Source organism: Dreissena polymorpha, chromosome 6, assembly GCF_020536995.1.
Source record: "Dreissena polymorpha isolate Duluth1 chromosome 6, UMN_Dpol_1.0, whole genome shotgun sequence".
NCBI classification, from domain to species: domain Eukaryota; kingdom Metazoa; phylum Mollusca; class Bivalvia; order Myida; family Dreissenidae; genus Dreissena; species Dreissena polymorpha.
The window spans coordinates 6,988,865-7,016,742 of NC_068360.1; the positions used below are offsets into that span (position 1 = coordinate 6,988,865).

The following is a 27,878-nucleotide window of genomic DNA, read 5'->3' on the forward strand; positions in this document are numbered from 1 at the left end:
AGATTGACAAACATTTGAGATTATTTTTAGCATTGATGCACTTGGCAAATACAGGTGACGAGGTGCGCGGGAAAAATGTAGTCCCGGTTCGGCAGTTGATGACGTCATTTCCTGCCGTTGATTATAGCCTTGCCGTTCATTATAGATGAAACTTAATAAACACGGCTTTAATCAACCGAATTCGCTGTAAAAGTGGGAAAAAATGAAATATGACGCGGCGTCAAAATTTCGACGTAATGACGCTCACTTAAGCGTCGTCGCATAGGTTAACGAAAATGTAAATTATTTTAGGTTTTAATTTGAAAAGTATGACATTTCATACATATATGCAACCGGAAAAGAACGTAGATACCGAAAATGAAAAAAGTTAAAATCGAAAATTTTGTCATTTGTGCTGGTTTTCTAATGGCGCGATATATCTACATTTCATTACGCTGTTTTTGCATGTATCAGCGGTCCTTCGATGACCATGTGAGGCCACCCGAATAGTTACTAGTTATCTTATATAAGCGGCTTGATTTATTTCATAGTGTTTAACTTGTCAACTCATCCCACTCATTAAGGTTTCCTTTAGGGTTATATTTGTGTGAGAGTAAATGTTTGTTTCGCTGATCGTACCAATGTAAAAATGTATTAAGGGTGTTAGAGTTGCAGTTCAGTGTATTGCCGGCATTATAATTTATTGTCTATGACGACTGTTGATGGTTTAAAATCTAAACAAGGAAAGTCTCTCATGAAATCTTAAGACTCTAAATATAATAACGCACTAAAAGTGGAAATCTTCAGGCCCTTCAATTAAAATTTCGAATCAGCCAAACGATGTGACCAGATATTTATATAACAAAATAGTCTTTATAATAAGGGCCCCTCATAACGACCAAGATAAATTCATTTCGACTCATATTTCCTATGTTATTCCAAATTTAACAAATGTACACAAATCCGCGAGAAAAAAAAACTCAAAATAGTTTAAACAAACATAATCTGCAATTATTTAAATATGTATGTTTTTAAATACAAACCGTTTTTAATGTTTCACACGTGAACTACAGTATTGTGTGGAATTGTAAGAAATTACATTATGATTTATCAATAGGTCTCTCTCAACTCGCATCAGGCAGATCAATTTACATCGATAAATCTTTCTTGGAAGCGGTGGCGCTAAAGTGTTAATTTCATAGTAAACTTGCTTTAATGCTATTATACAGGTTATTTGAGTCAATAAAACAAATACCATTATCAATATTTCATTGAAACTCAATTGCTTTCTGATTTGAGAAACAGTGCGATTTCCATTAAATAACTTTTCAGTACGACCATGGGAAATAAATACAACGCAAATGTTGTATCACGAAAAGTCAATTCTCATAATGAAACTAAATGTTTTCAATTACTCGATTAGTAAACAAGAGCGCGCGGGTTGCTGTTTTCTGTTGAAGTTTGAATGGTTCTGATATGTGAAAATGTTTCTTTTTAAACAGAATGGTCTGTGAGTATTAACGCATGTCCGCCACTCAGTAACGCACGTACTTTGTGTCGCCGTGCAATGCCGGAAGTGGTTCAGGAAACCGGAAATGGTCATATACTTTTCCGAGGTTAATCAGTGTCAATCACATTGTATGAGCCTTCCTCTTGAATGCGTCACACATTAAAATAAATTAACGATTTTAGTAAAATAGAGTGCTTAAAATATCACTTTGTTTGTGTACATAAATTCAAGTGTGATCTTTTTTTTTTCTGTCACGACAATATGATAAATCATGTATTCAACTCAAATCTCTGCGAGCCGGACTTTTGGAAAGTAAATCTATATACCGGTATGCGTATACTAGTCTAGTCAACAGCAATATCCTCAAAAACGTTAAAACCAGAAACTTAAACTAAAAACATAAAAAGGTATTAAAAAAACTATAAATCATAATTTGCCTGCAGTGCTAAGTTCTTTAATTTATTCAACATTGTATAGGCCAGTGTATGTTGCAAATTCATAGATGATATATCTTCATGTAAACATATAACACAGACGGACTGGAACAACACTTTACACGCCTTAAGCCCCATTTTCCCAGAATAAGGCTTAAAAACTCAGATAAACATCACGCAATACAAAAGATCCAAACGAGGTGGTTGTACTTGCGACTCGCTAAATGTTCAAAAAATGATTTTTCAATTTTTTATTATCGATTTTTTTTGTTATCTTATGTATATATAATGTTTATTAAATATACGGTATTGTGTTATGTTTTTGTGAAACAATGGCAATACCAGATTAAGATCGTATATAGAACTTTGAGTTAAAATGTTACAACGATAGAAGCAAAGAAACGTGCACCTGTATTATGAAGTACTTCCATTCAAGTATAATCAGTTATTCTAAACATCATTGATTGTTCGTTCTGATGTTCTTATTTTCCTGCGTTCTGTGAAAACTGGGCTTAATGCATCTGCGTAAAATGTGGTCCCAGATAAGCCTGTAGAGTCCGCACAGGCTAATTAGAAACAACGCTCTCCGCCTTTAAAGAATCTGTGTATAGAAAATACATCATTTTAACGAACGAGTCCATAAATGTTGAAAGTGTCGTCCATTATAAGCTTGTGCGGACTGCACAGGCAAATCTGTGACAAACTTTACGCACATGCATCAATCCAGCTTTACCAGAACGAGTTTCTAATTTGTAAATGAATTCTAAAGATTCTTCGCTGTTTGATTTGGAATAGGAGTCAAGTGCATTATCGGTTTTATTGCATGTTGTATTGTTTAGTGGCTTCGCTCCAGATGACAAATCAGTGGATCGAATTTAATATAAAAGATAAATGTATTAAACAATTCTTTAATTGTTACGTGTGGGGGTTTTTTCTCAATAAAATTAAGCAAATTCTTAACTGAATTTTCCGTAACAGAAATCCATGGTATGTAACAGTGCTTTCAATTTTAGAGGATTGACTTATGTTTTAGACGAAACTAAACATTTTATTATACAATGAACACCCATGTCCAATAAATGCCGGTAACATAACCACTTTACTTAACATATTGGAATAAATCTTAATATTAATTTAAGGAAATAAGCAAATGTTGTCTGTAAGTATTGTAAAAGAAATTGAATTATATTAGCAAAATTGCCACTAGATACATTAATACGCACCAGCCAGTCAGCGTTTAGCTCTGCAGACGTCTGCTGTACAGTTCAGCCGATACTGCGATTCCTCAGTTTTAATTGGCTGTAATAAAGTCGCGCGCAGGCTTCGAGCGCATGTCAGAAACGATTCCTGGAAATTTGTTTCTAATCAGCGTTAATAGACTCAAATTGGGCGATCAGCTATTAAATAATTCAGTTTGCAGATGGAAATGTAATATCGCCAACGATATATTTATAAGTAATGCTAAGTACTAGAAATGAAGTGTATTTAACAATTAATATCATAATTTTCCGAAAAGGGACTTTAAATAAAATATATAAATAATCGAATACGAATTATTAATACTGATGTCTGCTATATTTTATTTGTATTCAAACTATATTTGATGTGGCAAGACCTACGTCGGCATTGACGAATTTCAATCAAGCGTTCCGTGATGTCGTCTGCACGACGCGGTGGATACGATATCGAGACGCTTATCGGCATCAGAGAAGACGGTATGTTTCTTTGCTACAGTATTTCGCGAGCTTTGTATATATATATATATATATATATATATATATATATATATATATATATATATATATATATATATATATATATATATATATATATATATATATATAAGCATCGATAGTGATATATAAGATTCATGTTTATGAAGATCTTATTCTAAAACAAGTTTCAAAGTCTATCTATCCATAAAACGCATTTTGTTGTCGATTTATATGTTGTTAATATTAAATTAAAAAAATTTGTTCGGTTTATGCACGCGCCACGCTATCTTAGTTCGTGTTTCAACGTTCATGTTGTTTACAACAAACGGCAAAATATTATATCTTTGTGCGTAGTTAGCAAAGGCCTCTAAAATTGTTTTGTTATATTAATTTATATTTTTTATATTTGTCAACATCTTGGTTTAAAACTACCTTATGTAAACTAATTGTAAGTGAAGTGAAAGACTCAGGGTTTTGAATGGGACGTTACTTGCCAAGATTCTTGGTCACAATTCACAAAGACCCGCAGTAAAATCATATCTCTCTGAACTCGCTACACTCTGAACTCGCTACACTCCGAACTTGCTACACTCTAAACTCGCTACACTCGGAACACGCTACAATCGGCACTCGCGACACTCAGAAGTCGTTACACTCGGAACTCGCTACACTCGGAAGTCGCTACATTCGGAGCTCGCTAAACTCGGAGCTCGCCACACAGTTAACTCTCTGCACTCGGAAGTCGTTACACTTGGAACTCGCTACAATGGGAACTCGCAACACTCGGAACTCGCTACAATCGGAACATGCCACACACGGAATAAACTACACTCGAAACAACCTACACTTGAAAATATGATTGTTACTCTTGAAACACGCTACACACAAAACAAGCTACACTTGAACCACGTTGCTCTCGAAACACGCTACACTCAAAACACGTTACGGTTTATTAGATAATTAAAGTAAATATCAAATTTAGAGGAATGCCCTTTGTCCTTCCTTCACTTTACGGCCGGTTCATATTTCATTTTGAAGGACTTTGTGAAACGTTGCTCGATTGTTTAGGTCCTTAACAAGCTGTAGAGAAAGCATAAGTGATTCACGCCGGTTGAAGATCTAGCTCTCACTTGATTGGTACATGTTTGAGCTCCCATCTTCGTGTCCGCTTCATGTCTACTGTTCCTTTTGGAATGATTTTCATTAAACATTATTGCAAGGTTTGCCTCATTGAGACCATACGAACCTCGTTCTGGGAAAAGGGGGCTTAACGCCTGTGCGTAAATTGTCTTACCAAAGTGTCAGTCCGCACGGGCTTATCTGAGACGACACATCACGCACGTGCATTAAGCCTTTATTAGAGCGCGGCTCATTAGATGAAAGCAGCACGCGGTTTGGTTTGATTTAAAAGCTTATTCTTAGGATCCATTTTTGTGTCTGTGTTTCATTCCGCTCGCTATGCAATATATCCTTTAGAAGAATTTTCTAAGAAACTTGCCTTATATGTTTGCAAATTGAGATCATAGGCAGGACGCCATAAGCCAGGCATTAAAACTGATGGTCAAAGTCACCCTTGAAGGGCAAATGTTTGAGCCTGTAATTGCATTCCCGATGCATAATTTTTATAAACCGTGCTTTTTAAAGGATTCGTATTAAACGTGTCTTAAATATGTATCACTTTGATACAATGAGCAGAATGCAAGAAGCAGTCAGCCATCTCAATGTGTAATATTATAATTATTACTATTTTCAGTATTAATATTAATATCATTAGTAGTAGTAGTAGTAGTAGAAGTAGTAGAAATAGTAGTAGTAGTAGTAGTAGCAGTAGTAGTAGTAGTAGTAGTAGTAGTAGTAGTAGAAGTAGTAGTAGTAGTAGTAGTAGTAGTAGGTAGTAGTAGTAGTAGTAGTAGTAGTAGTAGTAGTAGTAGTAGTAGTAGTAGTAGTAGTAGTAGTAGTAGTAGCAGTAGCATCAGCAGCATCAGCAGCAGCAGTAGTAGTAGTAGTAGTAGTAGTAGTAGAAGTAGTAGTAGTAGTGGTAGTAGTAGTAGTAGTAGCAGTAGTAGTAGTAGTAGTAGTAGTAGTAGTAGTAGTAGTAGTAGTAGTAGTAGTAGTAGTAGTAGTAGTATGTTTTTGTTTATTTTTCATTTATTATTATTATTATTATTATTATCATTATTATTTGTATTATTATTATTATTATTATTATTATTATTATTATTATTATAATAAAAATGTCATCATAAATGACATTCAGTTATGTTGAATTGTCACAAATTAGAGCGGACAGTTGTTCAGCGCGTTAAAATATCATGCACACGCGACTTTCGTCACGTTACAGTGTTGTTCCTCAGATGACATTGCACTAAACATTGTATTGCGTAGTTTTTTTTTTATTTTGTAAATAATGCTGCTTTCAAAAAAGTCGGACAAAATATGTCTGTAAGTGCGTAGAATAACTTAAAAATAGCCACCATATTTACTCGAGCATTAACGTCATATCGATGATAATTGCTTCTCAAAGCGGAAACTTTTAAAATATTTCCTGACAGCGCGCTTGAGTTACAATATACCGCAGACATGTGGAAAAGCTTCTATTTGTGAATTCAATTTAATCATTTCCGTTTTGCAAATTGGGTTTAATTCGCGTCCGTCGAAATAGTAATGGGTCTGTAAACGATCAATACGAACAACAAATAATTGTTTGCCAACTTTAGATTGCTTCTTTATATGTTTTGTTTTGAATAACGTACTTGGAAAATTTTTATTTACCCTTGAAATAATCAACCAAAACATGGACGGTTAACGTCATATTTAACCGTGAATCAAACCGATTTTGTTCCATTTGGAGTACCAGTTTTGTTTTAAAATAATGACATGAGTGTTTTAATGTTTCACCTATGTTTTCATACTCGACTGTATATTCATAATTTGTATAATTATAAAATTATAAATAATTATTATTGTTTCCATACATAATTTCTTATTTCAAACAACTTTTTGGTTGGTAAACTGGGTTATTCCCACGTGCATTAAAAAATTCGTTATTTTTTTGTTTGATCTACTCACAATACTCTTGAAATGACTGTCAACAAATGATACAAAAGCACAAACAACACTGTTCAGAAACAACAACAACATTTGCGTCACCTCTGCCACCGCACGGCAAATAAAATAATCCTTCCACAAACTAAGTAGAAAATCGGAGATCACTTGCAGCTAATTCAATTAGCAATTTCGTTAATAATTCATGCTTCAGTTTAGTTTGCAAAACACGGGACGTGTTCTTTTCGGAATAAATCAAGCGCGCGCGCGGCCCGAGGGTCAGTCGTGCGTCTTATCTCCCTCTTTGGGAATGTTTATGACCAATAAAACTAGTACCAGGCCTGTCTTCAAACTTTGAATTGCTATTAAATGACAATGCCTTTGGAGGTATATTGGGAATATTGCATTTAATTGTTAATGTTTGGTTCGTTCACACTAATTACTGTGTTTGGATTGTTGTATTTTTTAGGTCTTAAAAATCAACGAGAAATTAAGTAGCTACTCAAATGTAATGTGCTCTCCAGTTTCAGAAGTACAATTTTGTAAGGACGTTTTGTTGAGCATTCTGTTTTTAAACAAATCATATTTTGAAATGGCATGATGTTAAACCCCCATTACTACTCAAAATCAACGAAAAGTTCGTACAATATTTCGTAAAATAAAGTTAAACAATTAAAAATCAGTGTTCCTTATTGCAATTGCCGAAATTTCAACGCCAGGTGAAGTCTGGTAAAATAGATGTTTGTAGATACAAAATGCTCGTTTTTATTATTGTTTTGCCCATTTAATTCCATTTTAATTTCCCGCAACGATATCTATTCATACGACACATGAACACTAACATGGTACTATTTTAGCGTTCGTGTGTCGTATGAATAGATATATTCGCGGGAAATTAAAATGGAATTGTGTCACAAATAAATATAAACGCGCATTTTGTATTTACAAAAATCTATGTAATCATACCACATCTAGCGTTGAAAGTGTGGCTATTGCTATAAGGAACTCTGAATGTTTATGTGTAAACTTTATTTTTCGAAATACTCTACGAAAGTTGCGTTGATTGCAGAGTTATTGAGACTTTAAGCATGATAGCACATACACACTTCCTTTTCACAAGGTCAAGTTTTCGCAAATGTGTGAATCTTGAACTGAGACGAGCGCTTTAGGACCACCAATTAATGCCCTCGAGTTTCTTTTACCTTTGCGCACTCGAAATATTTACACTTGGTGTTTAGTAATCTTTGTAAAATATTCCGTATTTACACTTCAGCAATAAGGACAGTATAGATATGTATGCTATGGGCAAATATAAATTTTTACCATAAAAATATTTGACCTGTAAAGCACAAGTTATTAAAACCACAATTTAATACATGTAAATGAATTTCAAATGGAACATATAATATGAAATTATATCAAAGCTACACTCTTTAACATTTCAGTCTTATTTAAACGACCGTTAAGTTAAAGTTCTAACATGTTAAAGAAATCACTAATTTCGTAATGTGACAAGTGGAGTTCCTGTAGATCTACTCAGTAAACGTTTTCGATCCATTATATACATGTATACTTTCTACTCTTTAGACCAGATGTATCCAGGTTATTCCAACAACCAGTGCGTCCCTGAGCTAAAGATCCCGACATTTCTTAGTGGACAGCGGTCAGCAGACGACCTAGGTGAAACAAGTTCGAATTATGTGTACGCGGAGACCAGTGACGTCAGCAAGGATTGTGATGCGCGTGATACACGTCACATGAAGACGGAAACGATGGCTGATTCTGTCGGTATTGAAGAAAACAGGTACAGTACACTAAAGCACTCAATACAGTCTTGAAAAGAATGTATCGACATTTGTGACTGAATCCACTATTTTAAGTTGACCATCTAATACGCAAAATTTAAAATAAACGAGAATTCATTCTCTGCTTTTTTTACTTTAGCTAAATTCATGAAATGGTATACTGCAGAATACAGGCACATGTTCAAAATACCCTCAGTTAAACTTGGATTATCAATTATAAATATTCATGACATTAAACCATAAAACATATTATATATATATATATATATATATATATATATATATTATATATATATATATATATATATATATATATATATATATATATATATATATATATATATATATATATATATATATATATATATATATATATAATGTTGTCCAACTGCTAAACCACACGTCGCTTTCTGTGAAACGTTTTACTCACATGTGGCGGTGAATTTTTAAATAATATCGACATGTCCGGTAACATTGATTGACTATTCATTATGTGTCCGAAAACATACCAGCTAGCACGGAAGCATAGTAATATAAATATTATCCGAAAATTTCACAGTGCGGAAGTTGAGTCCGATGAGCTGGCCGACTACGACGCGGAAAACTACGGGAAGCGGAAGCAGCGGCGCTACCGGACCACCTTCACTAGCCGCCAACTGGATGAGCTCGAGAGGGCCTTCCGGAAGACGCACTACCCGGATGTGTTCACCAGGTGCGTCCGCTACGTGCGAAGCTCTCGACTCGAATACTTCAGTTAAGCTGTGCATCTCTTGTGCGGCTTATTGTATTTTTTGTGCGTTTGGTAGACTCGAATTTAGCCTTGTTCTGAGAAAACTGGACTTAGTGCATGTGCGTTAAGTGTCGTCCCAGATTAGCCTGTGCAGTCCGCACAGGCTAATCTGGGACGACACCTACCGATTGTATGGTATTTTAAGTTTCAAGGAAGTCCCTCCTTACCGAAAATCAAGTGTAGGCGGAAAGTGTCGTCCCATATTAGCCATAGCCTGTGCGGACTGCACAGGCTAATCTGGGATGACACTTTACGCACATGCATTATGCCCAGTTTTCTCAGAACACGACTCATATGATCATGTTCTATTTAACATTGTGTATCATTCAATAAACAACAACATTTATATTTCATGCGTTAGCGCTAGCTGATAAGATAAACTCAAATTCGAAATGATCAATTTAGATTATTTTAAAACCATTTATGCATAAAGGACTCTCCCATCCTTCTAAATTGGATCAACTTATTTCCAAAATCTGGAATAAATAAATGGGTTAATCTACAAAAAAAGAATACCGCGGACTGAACAACTGAGTAATGATGGAATCAAAGTGCTTGAATCATTGTTATTTATCGGTCAACGAACAACTCTGTACATTACAGGGAGGAGCTGGCACTACGTATAGACCTCACTGAGGCGAGAGTGCAGGTAAGAACAAGAGCTGTCTCCATAGGTTGACATATACCCCCGAAAAACGCTTTGACAGAAGTTATGAGCATTTTTTAAACCTTAACGCAAATTTCGAACCTAAACGCGGACCATAAGTTCAAGGTCAAGGTCAAAGGGGTCAAAATTTGTGTGCGTATGGTTTGCCTTGTCCATATACACATGTGTATATGTGTACAAATATACATGTATGCATACCAAATATGAAGGTAACATCTGAAGCGACATAGAAATTATGAGCATTTTTCAAAACCTAAACGCTAAGTGTGACGTACAGACAGACAGACAGACAGACAGACAGACAGACAGACAGACAGACAGACGGACGGACGGACGGACAAGCAAGGCTCATTCACTTACTGATCCAAAACAATAGTATCATGAGTTCGTGTGTATTATTGAAACTTACTTTAAAGTGTTATTTGATTTGTTTTATTTTGTTTTATTTGCATTGTGTGTCTCTTTGGGTGGATAGACGATTGCGTGTCCCACCCTAACCCTGCAATAATCCCCCCCGCCCCCCTAAGCATCAGTAAATTAACTACATGTATATGCAAATAAATCCAAATAATGCTTTATTGTAAGACTTTTCGCCGGTCATGATCTAGTACGTAAGTGCCCAAAGACCCTGTTTTAGAACTGGTTGTGAGCATGAGAACGTAAATCATCTGTAGAACTTGTAAAGATGAAACAACACTGTATGCTCTATTATTTTTATGCTCCCCAAAATTTATTTTGGGGGGAGCATATAGTCGCCGCTTCGTCTGTCCGTGTGTGTGTCTGTCTGTCCGTCCGTGCACAATTTTTGTTCGGGCAATTTCACAGCAACTAATGACCGGAATTCAATGAAACTTTATGGGAAGCTTTACTACCAAGAGGAGATGTGCATATTATCAGCGGGTTCTGGTCGGAAGATTTTTCACAGAGTTATGGCCCTTTGAAATTTTCTATAAAACAACTCTTGTCCCCCCAACTACTGTGCCCTCAAGTTTCCTTTTATCTGAATATATAGTGCAACATTGTGACAAAAAAACCTTTGGGGAGCATCATCCGTCTCCGACTGTTTCTTGTTGAAACAATTCAACGCCACATCCATGTGAGTATTCACTTGTTCCATATTCTATACCAGGTTTGGTTCCAAAACAGGCGAGCAAAATGGCGGAAGAAGGAGAAAGTCGGACCAACCAGTCACCCATTTCTTCTCGGCAACTTCTCGGCGGATATGACGTCACCCAGCATTCTCGTCAACGATCCACTGGCGTTCTCTGACCTGTTTTTTAAGACGTGCGACCGCCAGCTTCTTCAGAAATATATTCTCCCTGGTTCGTGTCTGAGTGCGAGACTGTCACTCCTGGCTTCTCTGCCACCCATTGTACGCAATAACCATATGCCGCTTTGTTACGGAAGTGACATAATACGTGGATCACAGCAGTTTTTCGAAATAGATTCTCTGCATCCCCAGTCAAGGAGACCAGATTTCCCGGATGGTGACAAGAGACTCGGAAGAGCGCGTGATCTCGTGCATTCTACACTGGATTAAAAAGACACTGTGTTTGATGTATGTTCCTATTTGTTTTTAAGTGATTGCTACCTTCGACTTTGGTTGACTGGTGTACGTGATGAGTGCCTCATGTCAATATGAATTTTTGCAGTTTTCAGCAAAATTGGACAACTATTCGTCCTGTTAGATGCAAAGAAATTAACAACTGTCTTTTAATATACATGTATATTTCACATTGTATATGTGTGAATATTAATGCGCGTTTATTCACTTAAAATATACAAAGCCGGCATAGAAGGTAAATTACTTAGAATAATAAAAAATATGTATGAAAATGTTAAGTCATGTGTTAAGCATTGTGCATCATACTCTGAATATTTTAACTATGCTGTAGGTTTACGGCAAGGTAAAGTTATGTCCCCTTTGTTGCTTTCTGTATTTGCAGAGGACTTAAAATTGTTTTTACATAATGACCCCTCTTCCGGTCTAAGTATTGATGACATTGTATTGTTATTGTTGCTTTTCGCAGATGATATGGCCATAATCGGTAAATCGCCCGCGGAAGGGCAGAAACACTTGGATCTTTTAACAAATTACTGTAAATGCTGGGAATTAAAGGTTAACACTGATAAAAACTAAAATAATGTTTTTTTTGCTTAGGAGGAAATTTATTTCCATCTGAAACATGGACCTTTGAAGGTCGGAAAATAGAAGTAGTAAAAGATTTTAATTATTTGGGAACCGTTTTTAATTATACTGGAAATTTTCAGCTAAATAAAGCACATTTATGTGGAAAAATACTTAAAGCTATGAATATATTATTTAACAAATGTAAAGAGTTTGACTTAAAACCCCAAACACAATGTAAGCTATTCGATGCTTTTGTCGGATCCATACTGAATTATGCTTGTGAGATATGGGGTAAAACAAAGTCAATTGAATTGGAAAGGGTACACTTAAAGTTCTGTGAACGATTGTTAAACGTTAAGCAAAATGTATGTAATGCTGTAGTGTATGGCGAGTTATTTATTCATAGATATGTTAAGATGGTTAAATACTGGTTTAAACTTATTCAAACTGATCACATAATTTTAAAATCAATTTATATACAAGCTCTATATGATTGCCGAAATGTTAGACATCTACGGTTTGTCATACGTGTTTAATAATCCAAGCTCTGTCGATGTTAAGATATTTATACGACATTTAAAAAATGTTATCGATACTTATAAACAAGATCGGTTTCGACCTGTTGAAAATAGCTCTATTTTAACTATGTACCGTGTGTTTGAGTCTATGTTTGTTTACGAAAATTATTTAGATTTATGACGTAAATCACTAAGACACTACGTCACAAAGTTTCGAACTTCGAGTCTGCCACTAAGAATTCAAACTGGAAGATATGCTGGTCAAAATATACCACGAAACGAACGTTATTGTCTTTGTTGTAACGAATTAGATGTCGAAGATGAGTTTTATTTTGTTTGTAAATGTTCTTTATACACTGATATTAGAAGAAATGTTATGTTAGGCCTTCTGTTTATAAATTCCACCAATTGTTGAATACAACGGATAAATTTGAACTTATTAAATTAGCAAAATATGTTAAAGATGCTCTGATTTTAAGAAATAATATTTCTCATGTTATTACTTAACTTCAAACTTTATCCTCCATATTTAAAAAAGTATTTTACCTAGTATTTTCTTAACCGTTTACGATGCTGCTTATGTTTTTATATTATTACTTTGTTTATCTCTGTGACATATTTGATTGTGAAATATCTAGTGTTTAGACGATGTAAACTGTGCAAGTCTGAATAAATATGTCATGTCTTGTATTGTCTCAAACTATATTTGTAGCAGCTATGTAAAATACAATAAAAGTGTTTTATCTTTAAGATATTGTTTATAGAATTAAACTGAGTTCTCGACGAGCGAATATTCGAATAATTGTACTTTAATGACCGAATATTCGATTACCAATTTTGTTTTTTTGCTGCCATACCCTTAAATTGTTTGCGACAAATGATCGTGCCCATTGTAATGATTATAATGAAAACGCTCATGATACGACTGATGACTAGTGCGATGCTTTTAAACTGATGATGGATACTTAAAGTGATTACCGGGTTATTCTGCTTCTGCTGCTGTTGGTGCCGATGATGATGGTGTGGCGATAATGATTATTTCACGTGTATTCATCGTCGTAGTCGTAGTCAATTATCCTATCATCGCAGTCGAGGGCCATATAAATGCCTTTGGAACATATTCCCATTAGAAAACTTGCATCTGAATTAATAACACAAGTAGCAACTAATTACCATTATTGTGTTTCATAAAAACATTATGTATATGTTTAGATATGTGTTGAGTTTTGTTGGAAGTTAAATTACAAAAAAATCACATCCACTTTCATGTTCATTCAATTTTCTTCATATCATTTACGCGTCTCTCGTCGCGAATTGATATGTGTGGATCGTACAAAGAAATGTTAATGTCTTAATTTGAAAATGGATTGGATGGAATGTCTGATTCGTACCACGAGTATTCAATGGTTATTAATACATGAATTAAATATCGCACTTTCATTTAGAAAGTAAATATGACGGATTCGATATGACATTGACTGTAAGACACGGAAGTGCTAATTCATTGATTAATTAATAAATATCGTTATAAGGAAAGGATTAGCATATTTTATTCAAAATATTGGTTGTGTTAAACAAAATATTTTTATAAATAATGCAACCAATGGCATCATGTTGAGACATGTATAACACATTTAGGTCCAATACAATATAAAAGTGTTGTCAACCGAAAATAATGTTGACGCATTTAAGAACTTATGCAAAAAAAATCCGTTTATTTCATTGCAAAAATGCTTTGCTATGAAATGCATTTACATAATGTATGAACTCAAAAGTGCTCGGATCGTATCGAACACAAATATGCACAGAATAATATATATTTAATCGATTTACTGTAAAGTCGTCACCAGCTTTCGCGTTTACACAAATCACACGATTTTAACTACCAAATCGTTATTATTATTATTATTTTAACGACTTCAATTCGTGCTATTGCCTGATGTTCGATTAGATGTCAATAAGAAAAATGCGTTTTTATATTAGGGGAGTGGGTCTATATGATATCTGAGCTTAGGGAAAACTGGACAAAATGCATATTCGCAAAGTGTCATTTCAGATTAGCCTGTGTGGACTCCATGTGATATTCAGGGACGACAGACTCCACATTACTTCATTCAAACGAAAAAATATAATGAAAGCCGCACTGCACAGGCTAATCTGGGACGACACTTGACGAACATGCATTAAGCCCTGTTTTCATAGAGCTCGACTCATCTATATTCATGCAATAAATGACACTTCCTTTTCATCGGAACTTCTGTTAGAAAGCATATCCCGAGCATACTGCGTCATTAGCATAAATATTTGTGAAATACAAAGTATGGGCTTGGCAGCCCTTACACAGTTTTTATTTATTTAAATGATTTTGTAACAGTCGTGGTTTTATGTATAATAAAGTGTACATATTTTAATAACTGGTACATGTATAATTCTAGATCAGGTGTTTTGTTTAATATATCTTAAATTAGTATCGTTGTTAAATCAATGTGCACTAATGAGAAATATATTTATTCCGTACTATTTATTAATTTTGTTCACCTTTAAGTCAAAAGGTACGCAATGGGAACGAAAAACCTGTGCGTTGGGTTGACATTTCAGATTTTCCTAGACATTATTCGACCAGCATAAATATTATCTTAAATAACTATTTTACAGAAAGTACCATATGTAAAATACAATATTTTCATTGGATAATAACTTTCTTCAGCCATGATGGAAAAAATAAATACTGAAATGACGATTATTGTTAGACGACCAGATTTACATGGTCCAAAATGAACGAATGAATGAATAAATGAATGAATGAATACAAGCTGGTTTTCAATCATGTTTAAATACATTTCATACAGATAAATACTGTCCAACATACTCTCGGGCGTCTACATAAAACCTCGAGACGGTGTTTGTTTTACTTCATTCCCTACGCAAACTACAACGAGAGCGCCGATGGCGTTGAAAGTCTATTTGCAAGATACAAGGAAGTTTCTGCTGAAGTAAATGTAACAGGATTAGTTGTCTGAATGAAAGTGTAAAATGCTATCAAAAAGATTTTTTTATGAAGTACAATACTATTTGCCAAGCAATAAAAGTCCCCTACCTCGCGTGAAGCAGTAATATCTCCCTTTGTTTTCAAGGAATTAAACGTAATTCTTTTAAGTTTGCCTTGTAGAGGATTTTTTTTTGTTTTAATAACTCGCTTTTGTTAATAACAGATTTTGTTTACGAACGAAATTTGTTTAAGTTTCTAAGAACGTTTTTTTACGTAAAGCGGTCTTAGAAAAATTCATTAAAATGGTGTAAGCAGTGTTCTTGGAGGAAAATGTTAGAAAAATTTTCAAAATAAAAAATTGTAAGAATTACGAAATACTATATCACGGTGCCTATACCACGCGACTTTTTCGGATCTGTGTTAGGAGGATAAAGCGCGACCCAGTTAACATTTTAAGGATCTCTTTTAAAATATTTCACCTTTTGTAATGGAATGAAGTGTAGAGCTCGCTCATTCGTAATAGTTTTCTAAAGGTATCATGATCTTTTTAAACAAAAAAGTATTTTTTGTTCAGTAAAGTGCAACCGCGCGATTGAACAGTTAGAAAAATGTCGGATCAGTGTGGAGACTTCATATTACATACGCGCGGTTGCACTTTACTGAAAACATATTATTTTTTTCAAAAGATCATGATCCCTATAGAAAACTTTCACGAATGAGCGGACTCTCCACTTTATACCACTAAAAATGGTGGAATAATTAAAAATTATTATTAAATACATCATTAAAAATGTTAACTGGGTCGCGCTTTATTCTCCCAACACAGATCCGAAAAGTCACGTCGTATAGGCACCGTGTATATTAAATACATGTCTGCCCAAAATCAGGGAAGGCTTGGAAAAGGACAACCGTTTCCCCTGTAATTTTGAAAAGCGGTATTACAAAAGCGTATTTGCGTTGCAAATAGACTTATTATCTATACCAAATCTACATACATACACTCTTAAGACAAATTCCTCGCAAATTATTAAATTGCTGCTAATCGGAAAAATATCAGAGGAGTTTGCCTCTGAATGACACTTTGCTTGCGTTTAGATAAGGCGTTGGGTATATTTTCTCTTTTGCTTTATATACGTAATATCCGGCGGCGGACCAAAATGGCGTCCACTAAGAAAAAACAAGATGAAAAACATCTTAAATCTCTCAGAGAAATGGTGGCGCTGCCACATAATAAACAATGTTTTGACTGTCATCAGAGAGGACCGACATATGTAAACATGACAATTGGCTCTTACGTCTGTACAGCCTGCAGCGGACTATTGTAAGTTAATGTTAGACCGGTGACAGCGGTTTCAACTGGGATTGTGAATGTCAAAACTTACTTATACCACACAGTGTTTCAGATTGGGTCGGCCCTTCGGCTTTTGGCCGATACAATTTTCAAATGACCAAAGAAATTTAATTCAGTGCGACAATCGGGCCGACAAATAAACAGTTCTTCAGACAATGAGACAAGTACATTTCTGTAGGAATAACTTCAATAAGTCTTTTGGACGATCAAATATCACTGTGCATTCTAGACCCAGCGATTAAACAAATCACACTATATTTCCAAAGATCGCACACATTTGAAGCAGAGAAAATTGGCGTGCTCGAAATCATACATGCCATACGTCCCGGATTGTCCTGGAAATGAAGATCTTGTCCCGCAGTCAAATGTCCTAGATTTTACAAAATTCATAAGTACATGTACCTTTTGTTAGGCTTAACTGCACCTCGAATCTGTCTTCGCACTAATCCGCAGCGTCTCCATGACACTGCCTACCCGAATAGGTGTCTGCGCTCATGTCTCAAAATCGATCAATTAACAGGGGTCCTGTTATCATATCGATTGTCTCACGTTCGCAGTCAAAACAAAAAGACTGGAATGTTTAATGGAGTTGTTTATTGTCTTCAATATACTACGTTATAATTTCCCTTTGCGTAAGGGAAAAGAGGTTGTTAAAACAACTGAAGATTCGTGCGATTGTGAATTAGTCATTCTTGAATAACCCGTGTCAATATCAATATATAGTTTCAGTGGCTTTGTATTTCAAAGCACACTTATCGGTCCGTATTGTGTACTCCTCCACGTTAAAATTGTGGGCAGTTTGTTCGGAGACTTTTAATCAAACATCGATGTTGTCCTCGTGGACATTGTGCATTTCATGCATAATTCGGTTATATCAAATATATACAGTCCAACCCCTCTTAAGCAGCCAGTCAAGGGAAACAGCCAAATTGGCTGCTTAAGCGGGGTGGCCTCTTAAGAGGGGGTTGGGTCATAGGGAGTCTGGAGTTGATGAGTGCATGGCCAACTGTTCATTGTTTGTATAAACAAAATGGTAAATATGTGTACATGTACTAAACAATGTATAGACTTAAAATAATTTTATTTCTTCCTTTCTAAAATCAGCTATAAGACAACATTTTCATTTAAAAAAAATTCTATTCATCTTTCTTATCATCATAAATATCATCATCATCATCAGAATCAAGTCAATGAAAAAGAATCACTCTCATGATTCATTGTTTACACAATGCGCGTTGTATGGCCCCAATGCACTTGAGATGGGAACAGTTGTGAATCAGTTATGCGTGAATAACTCCCGTGTCACTATAAATCGATAATTTAATCGGTTTATTACTGTTTTATGGCTTTGAATACCTACCGCACGAATTGGTCCCGACAGTGATCTCCTTCACGATAAAATCGTGGCCAGTTACTTAAGAGACTGATAATAGCAGCCGGGTGTAATCCTCCTGGTAATCGTGCTTTTCATGCATACTATTATAAAAACATTTTTTCGCCGCGTAAAGGGTTTTATCAAAATTAATATTGAAATCATTGTAAATATAAAACAAATATGAATGTTTTGTTTTATTCCCAAATGAGAATAATAATTTGTAATCCGAAACACACTCCCGATTGTTTAATGTTAACAAGACGTTTACAAATTCTAGCATCGTGTATTTCCTTTGTCCCGACAAAAGCGCGCGAAAATTATGCACCAATGTACAATGTCACACCATACCCATGGTTCGAAAGCATGCGTGTATTGATTTTTGGATAAAAACTTTGTAGCACAGATAACATGTAGATCAGTTGATTTCGGTTAAAAGTTTTGTTGTTCTTTTTAACTTTTAATTAGCTGATAATTGTCATAAATGTGTGCTTAAATAGTATGAGCTACAAATAATAATTTATAAATTAAGAATCTCCTTTCCAGTAATGATAGGTGATATTCGCACGTGCGGAAACAAAAAGATCAAACGTTGGCATATTGCTTTTAACCCGATAATCGGCCGCTAATTAATTGCAATTTGCAAACTGGCTGTCAAAATGTTTATCACACATCACGCTTCAGTACTACAGAGCCTAAACGGCAGACTGGAAGTACGTATAGATTTTTTTGCCGTTGCGTCTGTGTAATTTTGCCAATGTACATGACTGACTTACTTGCGCGTGACCACTCATATGGGGGGGGGATTTAACATTTGGGATGCAAAATTGCTGGCCGCTGGCCGGAGAAACGGGGTTACCGCTTAAGAGGGGTGCATTATATAGTGTTTATCGACGGTCGCCGCACAGACCGACTGACTACACGGGGTGACCGGCGATGAGGGGTGACCGGAAGTAGGGGTTGGACTGTAATTCGAAATGCCAATTAGGTATTAGGCGGATATATTATACGATTATAAGTTGCTAGGCGCACCTGCTGCTTACAACATTTCAACACGACGGCAGACTTTAAACAAAATAAATTGTGACTCGGCAAACATGGCATATAAAGATCGATTTAACGATGGAGATCTTACACTAAGAAAAGATTAATGAAATGCCTGTTTAAGATGCTAACAACATATTTATTAGTAATGTACTTAATTTACGATGTGAAAAAATGCGTAACCAAAAATGCATATACAGTATGTCTATATATTTCGCTATATGTATTCATTTCCCGGAAAATCAGCAAATGTCCCGGAAAATTTAGCTCAATGTCCCGGAATTGGTCTGGAAATTTATGGCATGTTTGTAGAAATCCATGAGTATTTTTAAAGATCAAAGTGATATTTATTTAGCAGAAAAAGAGCCGATTTACAATCATCTGTCAATAACATGTTTCTATTTTCCCAACTTAAGTTGCCTTAAGGCAGAGCATTGTTGTGTTGGAAAATCCATATTGACCAAAAAGAGCACACGCTTTGAGTAAGCGACAGCACTCTTAGGCAGTAAATACCTGTATTAAAATTATTTACAAATTACAAGTGTTTGGTTTTGTGGCAGTTTGTTGGCTTTGTTAGACCCACCATTCTAATCTGACACTAAATTGTACACCTCCACAATGAAATCGTGGCTAGTTTTAGAAAACAGATGATGGGAACCGGGTGTAATCATCGTGGAAATTGTGCATTTCATGCGTAATATTGTCGAAACATGTACTTGAGGTGTAGTTCTGGCTACCAACATTTAAATGTCGCTTTTTATGATTTTTGACTGGCGTGACATTCAAGTTATGGACCAACCCCGTTAAGAAAGTCAACCAGAAATTCCCGAAAAGTTGACAGGTAACAAAGACCGGTCCAAAACAACCTTTAAATGCAGATATTTGCCCAAATCAACCACTTGATCGGAAAGATTTACATTTTTCACATTTAACTGATATATTCTTTCACAAAATACTATCTTAAACTTTAAAAATTTATCTTTTCTGCTCGAACATATCGAGAATAACAGCGATGCGACAGACATTATTGAAATGCGAATCTCTCGACATTTCACAGTCATATGATGGTATTTCTATTTTTAGTAACATACCATGTGCTCAAGTGTTTTCAAATTCAGAATGACATTTCCCGGTATTTTAAATTATTTTTGGTTGTTTTGTAAACAAATTGTAGTGTAAATACAAACTCAAAGTAATAATTATTTAAAATTACCAAATTCACGTTGAAATCAGTGTTTTAATCCACCAGACATAAGTTGTTAAACACAAATAATAGATTTCGGAAAACCAAAGTAATGTTTACAATTTCAGCAAAAAATGTCAGTGTCAGTCCGAAAGTATCCAAATGAAAACTCGTCACGTAACAAAGGGACCATGGCGTAAAAATTGTGAATTTCAGGCTGATGAGAGTTCTTTTCATCTATTTTAAGATGCATTTGAAACATTTTAACCTTAAAATATGCCCCGATGCATTACTTTATATAAATTCAGCAATATATGAAGAAATGTATCCAAGAAAATGAACTGTCTTTGATTGATAGCGTGACATAAATATGTTACGACTCTGGTTGACTTTCGATATGGGATTCGCTACAGCTTACAGGTCTGTCAATACTATATAAACTGTACGCTGAAGTTTCTTTAGCTACATGTACTTGAGGTGTAAAGCATTTTAACAAATTATATTTGCATTGATTTCACATAACTGTAAGAGTTTTGTTTAATTCTCATATGGGCATAATAAAATTAGTAATTTGAAAAATCTTCAGAATTTTAATGTTTGATGTTTAATGTAAACGCAACTGGATTATGGGTAATGGATAGAGTTGAACATGTATACATCCATCGATCAATACATACAATAGGGTTATGCACTATGCGAACCGCGATTTTTGCCTAAATCTCACATCACCGCGTTAGGGCCAACGTGACGAATTGCAGTGATTCACCGCGATTCCCAGCCATAACACTCTATGGGTGATTCTGCAGTGATTTCACTGCAACCATCTCGCAATAAAGATCAGCTGTAGAATAATCGTGAAACACCGTGATTGGCGGTGACTACTAGATTTAAATTTCAACTTATTAACTAATGTCAACATTATTGACGATCACATTAGATCGCGAAAATGTATTCCAATATGAAAGTTAACACCCTACTTGCCGAATGTCAAATCCTGCGATTCCCAGCAGAAATTTAGAATGATTGATGAGAAAATGTATATTTACTGTTAACATGCGTTCGGCATTTTTTTGTGGATATGTTTAAACTCAACAAGACTAGTACCATGTATGTCATGTATTATTATTTAACGTCAAATACAAATGTGTGACCTTGAAATTAATAGCTTTTTAATCATTAATCATTTTATATCACTAACAGCTTGATCCCAGCGATGAAACCAAATTATTTTACTATTAATAGTTATGTATTGTAGTCGGTAGGTCCTGTACAAAAAGGGGAGGTCCTGTATTTTTTCCAATTTAACAGGACCTACTGTCCTGTAAAAATTAGCCTAGTTTGGATTTTACTGCATACAGTCAGGACATGGATAAGTATTAATGGCAACCCCAAAGGACCTCTTTTGAAGCGGCCTTAGACTAAGAGGCATGGAAAAGAGCTGTGCTTAAGGAAATGACCATAAATAATTGAACTCTCCTAAGTCTATAGTTAAGTGTTATTTGAAGTAAAATGTTATTAGATTTAGTTTTTACTTTTTTATGCCCCCGGATCAAATGATCAAATGATATTGTTTTTGGCCTGTCTGTCAGTGTGTCTGTCCCAAAACTTTAACCTTGGTCGTAACTTTTGCAATATTGAAGATATAGCAACTTGATATTTGGCATGCATGTTTATCTCATTGAGCTGCACATTATGAGTGTGCTGGTGTTTACAAAATTCATAAACACATAAATTTTAAATAATGGCACAGTATCGTAAATAATGGCACAGTGTTTTGTTGGATTATTACTTTTTATCATATTGCAAGGTAATGCTATTTATGATATCGGGTTTTGTATAATATTATTAACATGTCCAACAGTATAGTTGCGTCACAGGAATATACATGTATTTGATGGGGTCGCAATTTTACTGAAGCTGATTTTCCAAATGTCTTGTAATTTTTACTGACTTATGAAATGCACATACACACAATGTCACATTGTCAAACAATTTTCATACCCGCCGACGTATGAGCAAGTACATGTAGACCTATGACTGAGTTTTTACGGTATAATAATTGCAAAAAGGAACAATATATTTTACATGTCGCAAGTATGCTTCTGTTGGGGCAAAATAGTTATATTTGAATTGAGAGCTCATTATTTCGTGCAGACGTAATTGTTAACACTTTCCACTTTGTGGGGGAAAAAAAGGTGAATTTAATTGTTCACATGCTATAATTTATAAATTTTCAATATAAATTAGATACAATTTTCCTATCGCAATAATAGACGTGAACTAATACTTAACTCAGCACTAATGGATCTGTAAGTACAACAAAGTCTGTCTGGCATATACATGCAGCAATTCAGCTGGGATTTCCACTTGGCTGGGTGCTGATTAGTCAAAAGGGCTTTTTATCATGTACAGGGGTTTTCAATGCTCCAGCTAAGATTTGATAAAGGCAGGGGGGCAATTTGGTCAAAAGGGCACTTTCAACGCGCAGTATTTTGTCAAAAGGGCACTTTTGAGCACGCAGGTTTATCTGTAATGCTCCCTGCTGCATATTAATTTATATGTTATTAATAACTGTTAATATATATTATTCCCATTATTATTAAACCATTCAAATATAATGTCTACAATGAGGATTAAATCAATTACAATGTAATCAGAGATTTAAGAATTATCATGTCAATTTTTTTTTTTTTTAAATAAAATGGCAGGGTCGGGCCTCGGAATGGAGGGGCGGGGGCATCTATCCATTTGAGTCAGCAGGTGCAATTTTTAAGAGGCCTTAAAACAGATCCCATCACAACGGAAAGCTTACAAGACTCGATCCCAAACCGACATTTAAATATATTTTTTTAAAGAAAAGTGTCGTATGATTGTTATTATTATTTTTCAATTTTATTTCATAAACATATAACATCTAACAAAGTATATAACAATAATTCATATGATTTTGTTCTCCTTATTTGAATTATATTTATCAATATTTGTCAGAATTTTGTTGCTAACAAATTCCCAAATTTGCAATTATTTGGATTAAAAAATCCCAATTTGACCAGACTCCTTTTCCCAAAATGGCTAAAAACATCCTGCTGTGACATATTTTCATTAAGTCATGTTTTGTATTTGTATATTCTATCACTCGTATTAAAATTTAAAACAGTTTTATCATTCATAAAACTACTTTCCCTGTTATAATTTTATCAACTTATTGAACCTTTAAGTTAAGTTTCCTGTGTTATCAGGGCTTTCCTTAGACCTTCAAAATCAAGAGTCAATGACTCTTGGGACCATATTTTCAAGAGTCAAAATCAAATTTGTATGAGTCATAATAATAACGCAAGCGAGTCAATGAGCTTTTGTACTTTGAGCAAATTACTGAGATATAATATATGAAAAGCAACAAATTTACAAATATCTAAACATTAATTTCTTATATTCCAGTCAATAAAAGACACAATGTAAACATACATTGTGACCAACATTGTGAGCATAGTGAACTCAATACGAAAAAAACACTCGCACTGGTACTGACATCTTATATATATCATGGGTGTCAATTGTCCCAAATTCGAAATCCGGAAGATAAAGCAGAGTGTCTGAGACCGTAAGATAAAGGAAATAGAGGGCATAGCCCATCGAGCCCTTGCTAGCTTATTGTTATTTTATATTGTCTTTCTTCGTGCAATTTCATTGTGAGTACATTGCACAATTCTATCAATCAGACCATCCATAACACCGCACGTGTATTCGTCATTCTATAAAAATGTTATACAGAAATGTGAAATTGAAATAAAATCAACGAACCACACCGAATCCGAAAACGACTGTCCAAAAACATGTCGTGATATACGTCTTTTGCACATGTAATAAAATATGCATTTTGTTTGACTGCAGAAAATGAAAAACAGTAATAAGTAACCTAGAAAATACACAACCTCCCCCCCTAAACTAACTTATCGGATTTACATTCATCTCTAAATCGACCCTGGACGGCTCAAATCCGTGTTTTATTATTTCAATCACGTACCATCTTCACCGAAGACGTGCGTCAAACACGCTGTTTTTCTTTGCCGTCTCAAATGTCAATTATTACGCCTATGTTGTAATTAATAGGCACATGCAGCATCCAAATTTGTCACTTTGCCACAAGGTAAGTTATACCGGTTCTATGGTTCTTTTTAGCAACTCTGATGCAAAGCGTGTAATGTGACGTTGTAGACAGTACATATGCCAGCATAACTTTCGCGCGTTTTTGAATGGAGCAAACATGAAGTAAAACACGATTGGGTGTTTTCAGCTTTGGAAATACATTCTGACTAATTGTGGAAGTATTTCTCAAAATAGGCTTTATAGGTCGCCTTGTTGTAATGGATATGGTGTCCGCCTAGCGACCGGGGGGTCACGGGTTCGATCCCCACCGTGGGCGCATTCTTTAGATCTCCCCCAAAGACACCAAGTACTGGTTCTAGGCCCAGGAAACGAACTCGATAGCGTTTATATAAGCCTTAGCCTTTCAATGCAATCGAGCTAAAATAAATAGGTTTAAACTAAAATATGCTTTACAGAGAATTGTGGATATACCGGTAGATGTTATTATTATATACTGGATATAATTAAAACCGATGCGGGTGAGTTCATTCTGTTTTGGTGGGTTTAATACATTCATTTAGACCTTTTCTGAAAACAGCTGATGTTGATATATGCGTCATCGAACCAGCAGTGTTTTAATTGGTCATTACTAGATTTCTCAAAGGGCCAAACTCCGCCTACTGGGCAGACTTGTGCTTCAATGATTGGAAACAGCTGATAACGGTTAGCATCTACCAAAAAAGATACTCCGCCCCAAGCCAATTATCGCTTAGTCTTAACATCTTTTGATCTCGTTGACGCAAGTCGGTTTATTCCCCCGGGTCAAATGTGACGCATGACGTAATTTTCTCAAGAGTCAAACAAGGGTCTTCTGTAATTTTCAAGCGTCAAAACCTGGTAGCTCGGGTCAAAGGAAAGTCCTGGTTATAATGTACAAGATCAACAAAGGGCATGCTGGGTGTCTAAAGGGGGGGGGTGGGGCAGAGGGTTCCTTGGGGCATATGGGAGCTGTGTCCTTCAGTTAAAGGCTGTACGTGGCTCCCTTTAATACAAGACATGTTTTTTTTTGTTTTTTTCAGGCGAGGTTTGAATCCGCCACACAGAGTGAAGTCTATATCAATGGCCAGTTTTACTCCAGAAGAGATGGAATTTCTACAAATGCATGGAAATGAGGTACATGCATTAGCATTATAAATAGATAACCACAGTTCAATATTGTTAAGATCCGTTATGTACATAACATATTTCATCACCATCCCAGACCCTAGATTTAGCAAACTATAATATATATTTTTATATGATATATATATATATATATATATATATATATATATATATATATATATATAGGAAAATTGCCACAAGATTTTAATTTAAAAAGCCAGGTGCTCCCATCCTTAAGGTTGGCGCTAAGGAAAAATGAATTTAATGCATGTTTTACACAGGCTGCTTTAGATTATTGTCCCCCACCAGTTGCACTGGAGGGGACTTGTGGTTTGCACTCTGTCAGTCTGTCTTTCTGTCCGTCACACTTTTCTGGATCCTGCGATAACTTTAAAAGTTCTTCATATTTTTTCATGAAACTTCAAACATGGATAGATGGCAATATGGACATTATGCACGTCATTTCATTTTGTTCCTATGTCAAAAATTATGGTTGCTATATGGCAACAAATATAAAAAAATAAAAAAAATCTGACAATGGTGGAATTTCTGAGAATGTTAGAGCCGGTAGGGGACATATATTGCTTGCAGGGTTTTTTTTAGAAAAAGGGGAAGACGCTGGGCGCTGGGTAAAAGGGGAAAATAGAGCGCGAAAGAGACATATTTGGGGAAAAAATAAAAACTGTTCATTTCAATGTCTATAACTCACCTACAGACTTCAGGGTTTTTTTTAGAAAAAGAGGCACGTCTCTGACCTTTTTGTTCTTAAACACATGAACAAGTATGATATTAAAGTCAAAGTCCTAAATAAAGTTGCAGGGGTAGATCTTATAATGGGAAAGGTTTTCTACTTGGGCCGGGGGACAATGTCAGTATTGTGATTTCAATTTCATGATGAATGGGTAGATGATTTAGATCTGCTACAGTATTGGAAGGGAAAGGTGCGGCAGCTGCGGATTGTGTACTTTCACTTTCACAATGTTCGATGTTGATTACATGTACCTCCGAATCCTGCTGGGTTTCAACGGTTTTTGATGATTCATTCTTAAAAAATGCGTCGACGCAATTAATACCTTCCGAGTTCGAACGTTTTATTTTGTTTGTGTATGAACGCCAATTGTGAGACTTTTTTCTGTTTTAACGTTTATATTTTGGCTTTCACATAACCCGGATGTAAATTCGACTGGTTTCCAGTTATTAATTGACGAAACACCCTTCTCGCGCAAGAACGGAATCCAGTAAAATAGTCACTGATAAATACGATTAGTTGCCCGGTTTCCATGACGTAATTCAAGAGCTATATTTAGAATCACTGGTATTCCCAGATTTGAGTGTTCGTCGGGAGAGAGAGAGAGAGCGAGATCGTTGTACATGGTACAAATTGGATAAGTGTCGACTTCCCAAAAGAAAAAAAACATTTCTTCGAGGGTAAAATATTATATTTTGGTGATAACTTATATTTTTGGAGGGAAAATTGTATTTTTAGGGGAAAAATTCTGGAAGGGGAAGACGCCGAATATCGGCGTCACTTTCTTAGTAAAAAAAACCCCCTGGCTTGGCAATAGTCTAGTTAAATATTGAAATACAATTAAATTGATAGATTGCAGATTTTTATTACATGTGTATCTTGAATATGATGAACATGGCTGTCTGTCATAATTCACTTAGATAGTCCATTTGGTATTTAACAAGAGACGTGTGCATTTTTATGTGACCGCTGCATTTTTTCAGGAACGGCAAATTTGGCTTCTTCCAACGTCTGTGTATTGTAATTAAAATTAATAGTTTTAATACAGATTTGTCCAGTCTTTCTGATAATTTAATTATATTATATTAGAAAGAATTCACTCCTCTGCCCTTAGGAAGTACCAAATGGTCTATCATTTTTTGGCCTTAAATAATGCATTAAATGCCCTTGAATGTTGTCTCTATGATTCATGACTGCCATTTTGTGCTTGGATAGCTTAATTAGCTTGGAAATGCGTTCTGGGAACTTTTAAGGTCAAGGTCATTGTAAATACAAAAACAGTTCCTGATTAGTAGCTCATCTCATGTAGATGCCACTCTGCTGATTTGGTTCATAAATACCAGTAAT

The 27,878-nt window shown here is 35.2% G+C and overlaps 2 protein-coding genes across 4 annotated transcripts in view; both read left to right on the forward strand.

Annotated features, from left to right (window-relative positions):
- Positions 1-997: 997 nt before the first annotated feature.
- Positions 998-13,282, forward strand: LOC127836571 (retinal homeobox protein Rx1-like). Its single transcript, XM_052363231.1, has 5 exons — positions 998-3,638; positions 8,271-8,487; positions 9,048-9,200; positions 9,882-9,927; positions 11,075-13,282. Exons 1-5 carry the CDS (start codon positions 3,578-3,580, stop codon positions 11,483-11,485), a joined length of 888 nt encoding a protein of 295 aa, XP_052219191.1. The 5' UTR covers positions 998-3,577; the 3' UTR covers positions 11,486-13,282.
- Positions 13,283-16,723: 3,441 nt separating this feature from the next.
- LOC127835007 (arf-GAP domain and FG repeat-containing protein 1-like) overlaps positions 16,724-27,878 on the forward strand; it is a 43,314-nt gene continuing 32,159 nt past the window's right edge. For all 3 annotated transcript variants that reach the window (XM_052361171.1, XM_052361173.1, XM_052361174.1), the window contains exons 1-2: positions 16,724-16,904; positions 25,699-25,792. In XM_052361171.1, coding sequence (XP_052217131.1) covers positions 16,741-16,904; positions 25,699-25,792 — 258 coding nt within the window. In that variant the 5' untranslated portion in view covers positions 16,724-16,740. The remainder of the gene's footprint in view (positions 16,905-25,698; positions 25,793-27,878) is intronic.

Coding starts and splice junctions, on each gene's coding strand:
- LOC127836571 (XM_052363231.1), top strand. CDS start 3,578: ATGTCGTCTGCACGACGCGGTGGATACGATATCGAGACGCTTATCGGC. Junction 8,488..9,047: donor GTCGGTATTGAAGAAAACAG/GTACAGTACACT, acceptor AAAATTTCACAG/TGCGGAAGTTGAGTCCGATG. Junction 9,201..9,881: donor TACCCGGATGTGTTCACCAG/GTGCGTCCGCTA, acceptor TGTACATTACAG/GGAGGAGCTGGCACTACGTA.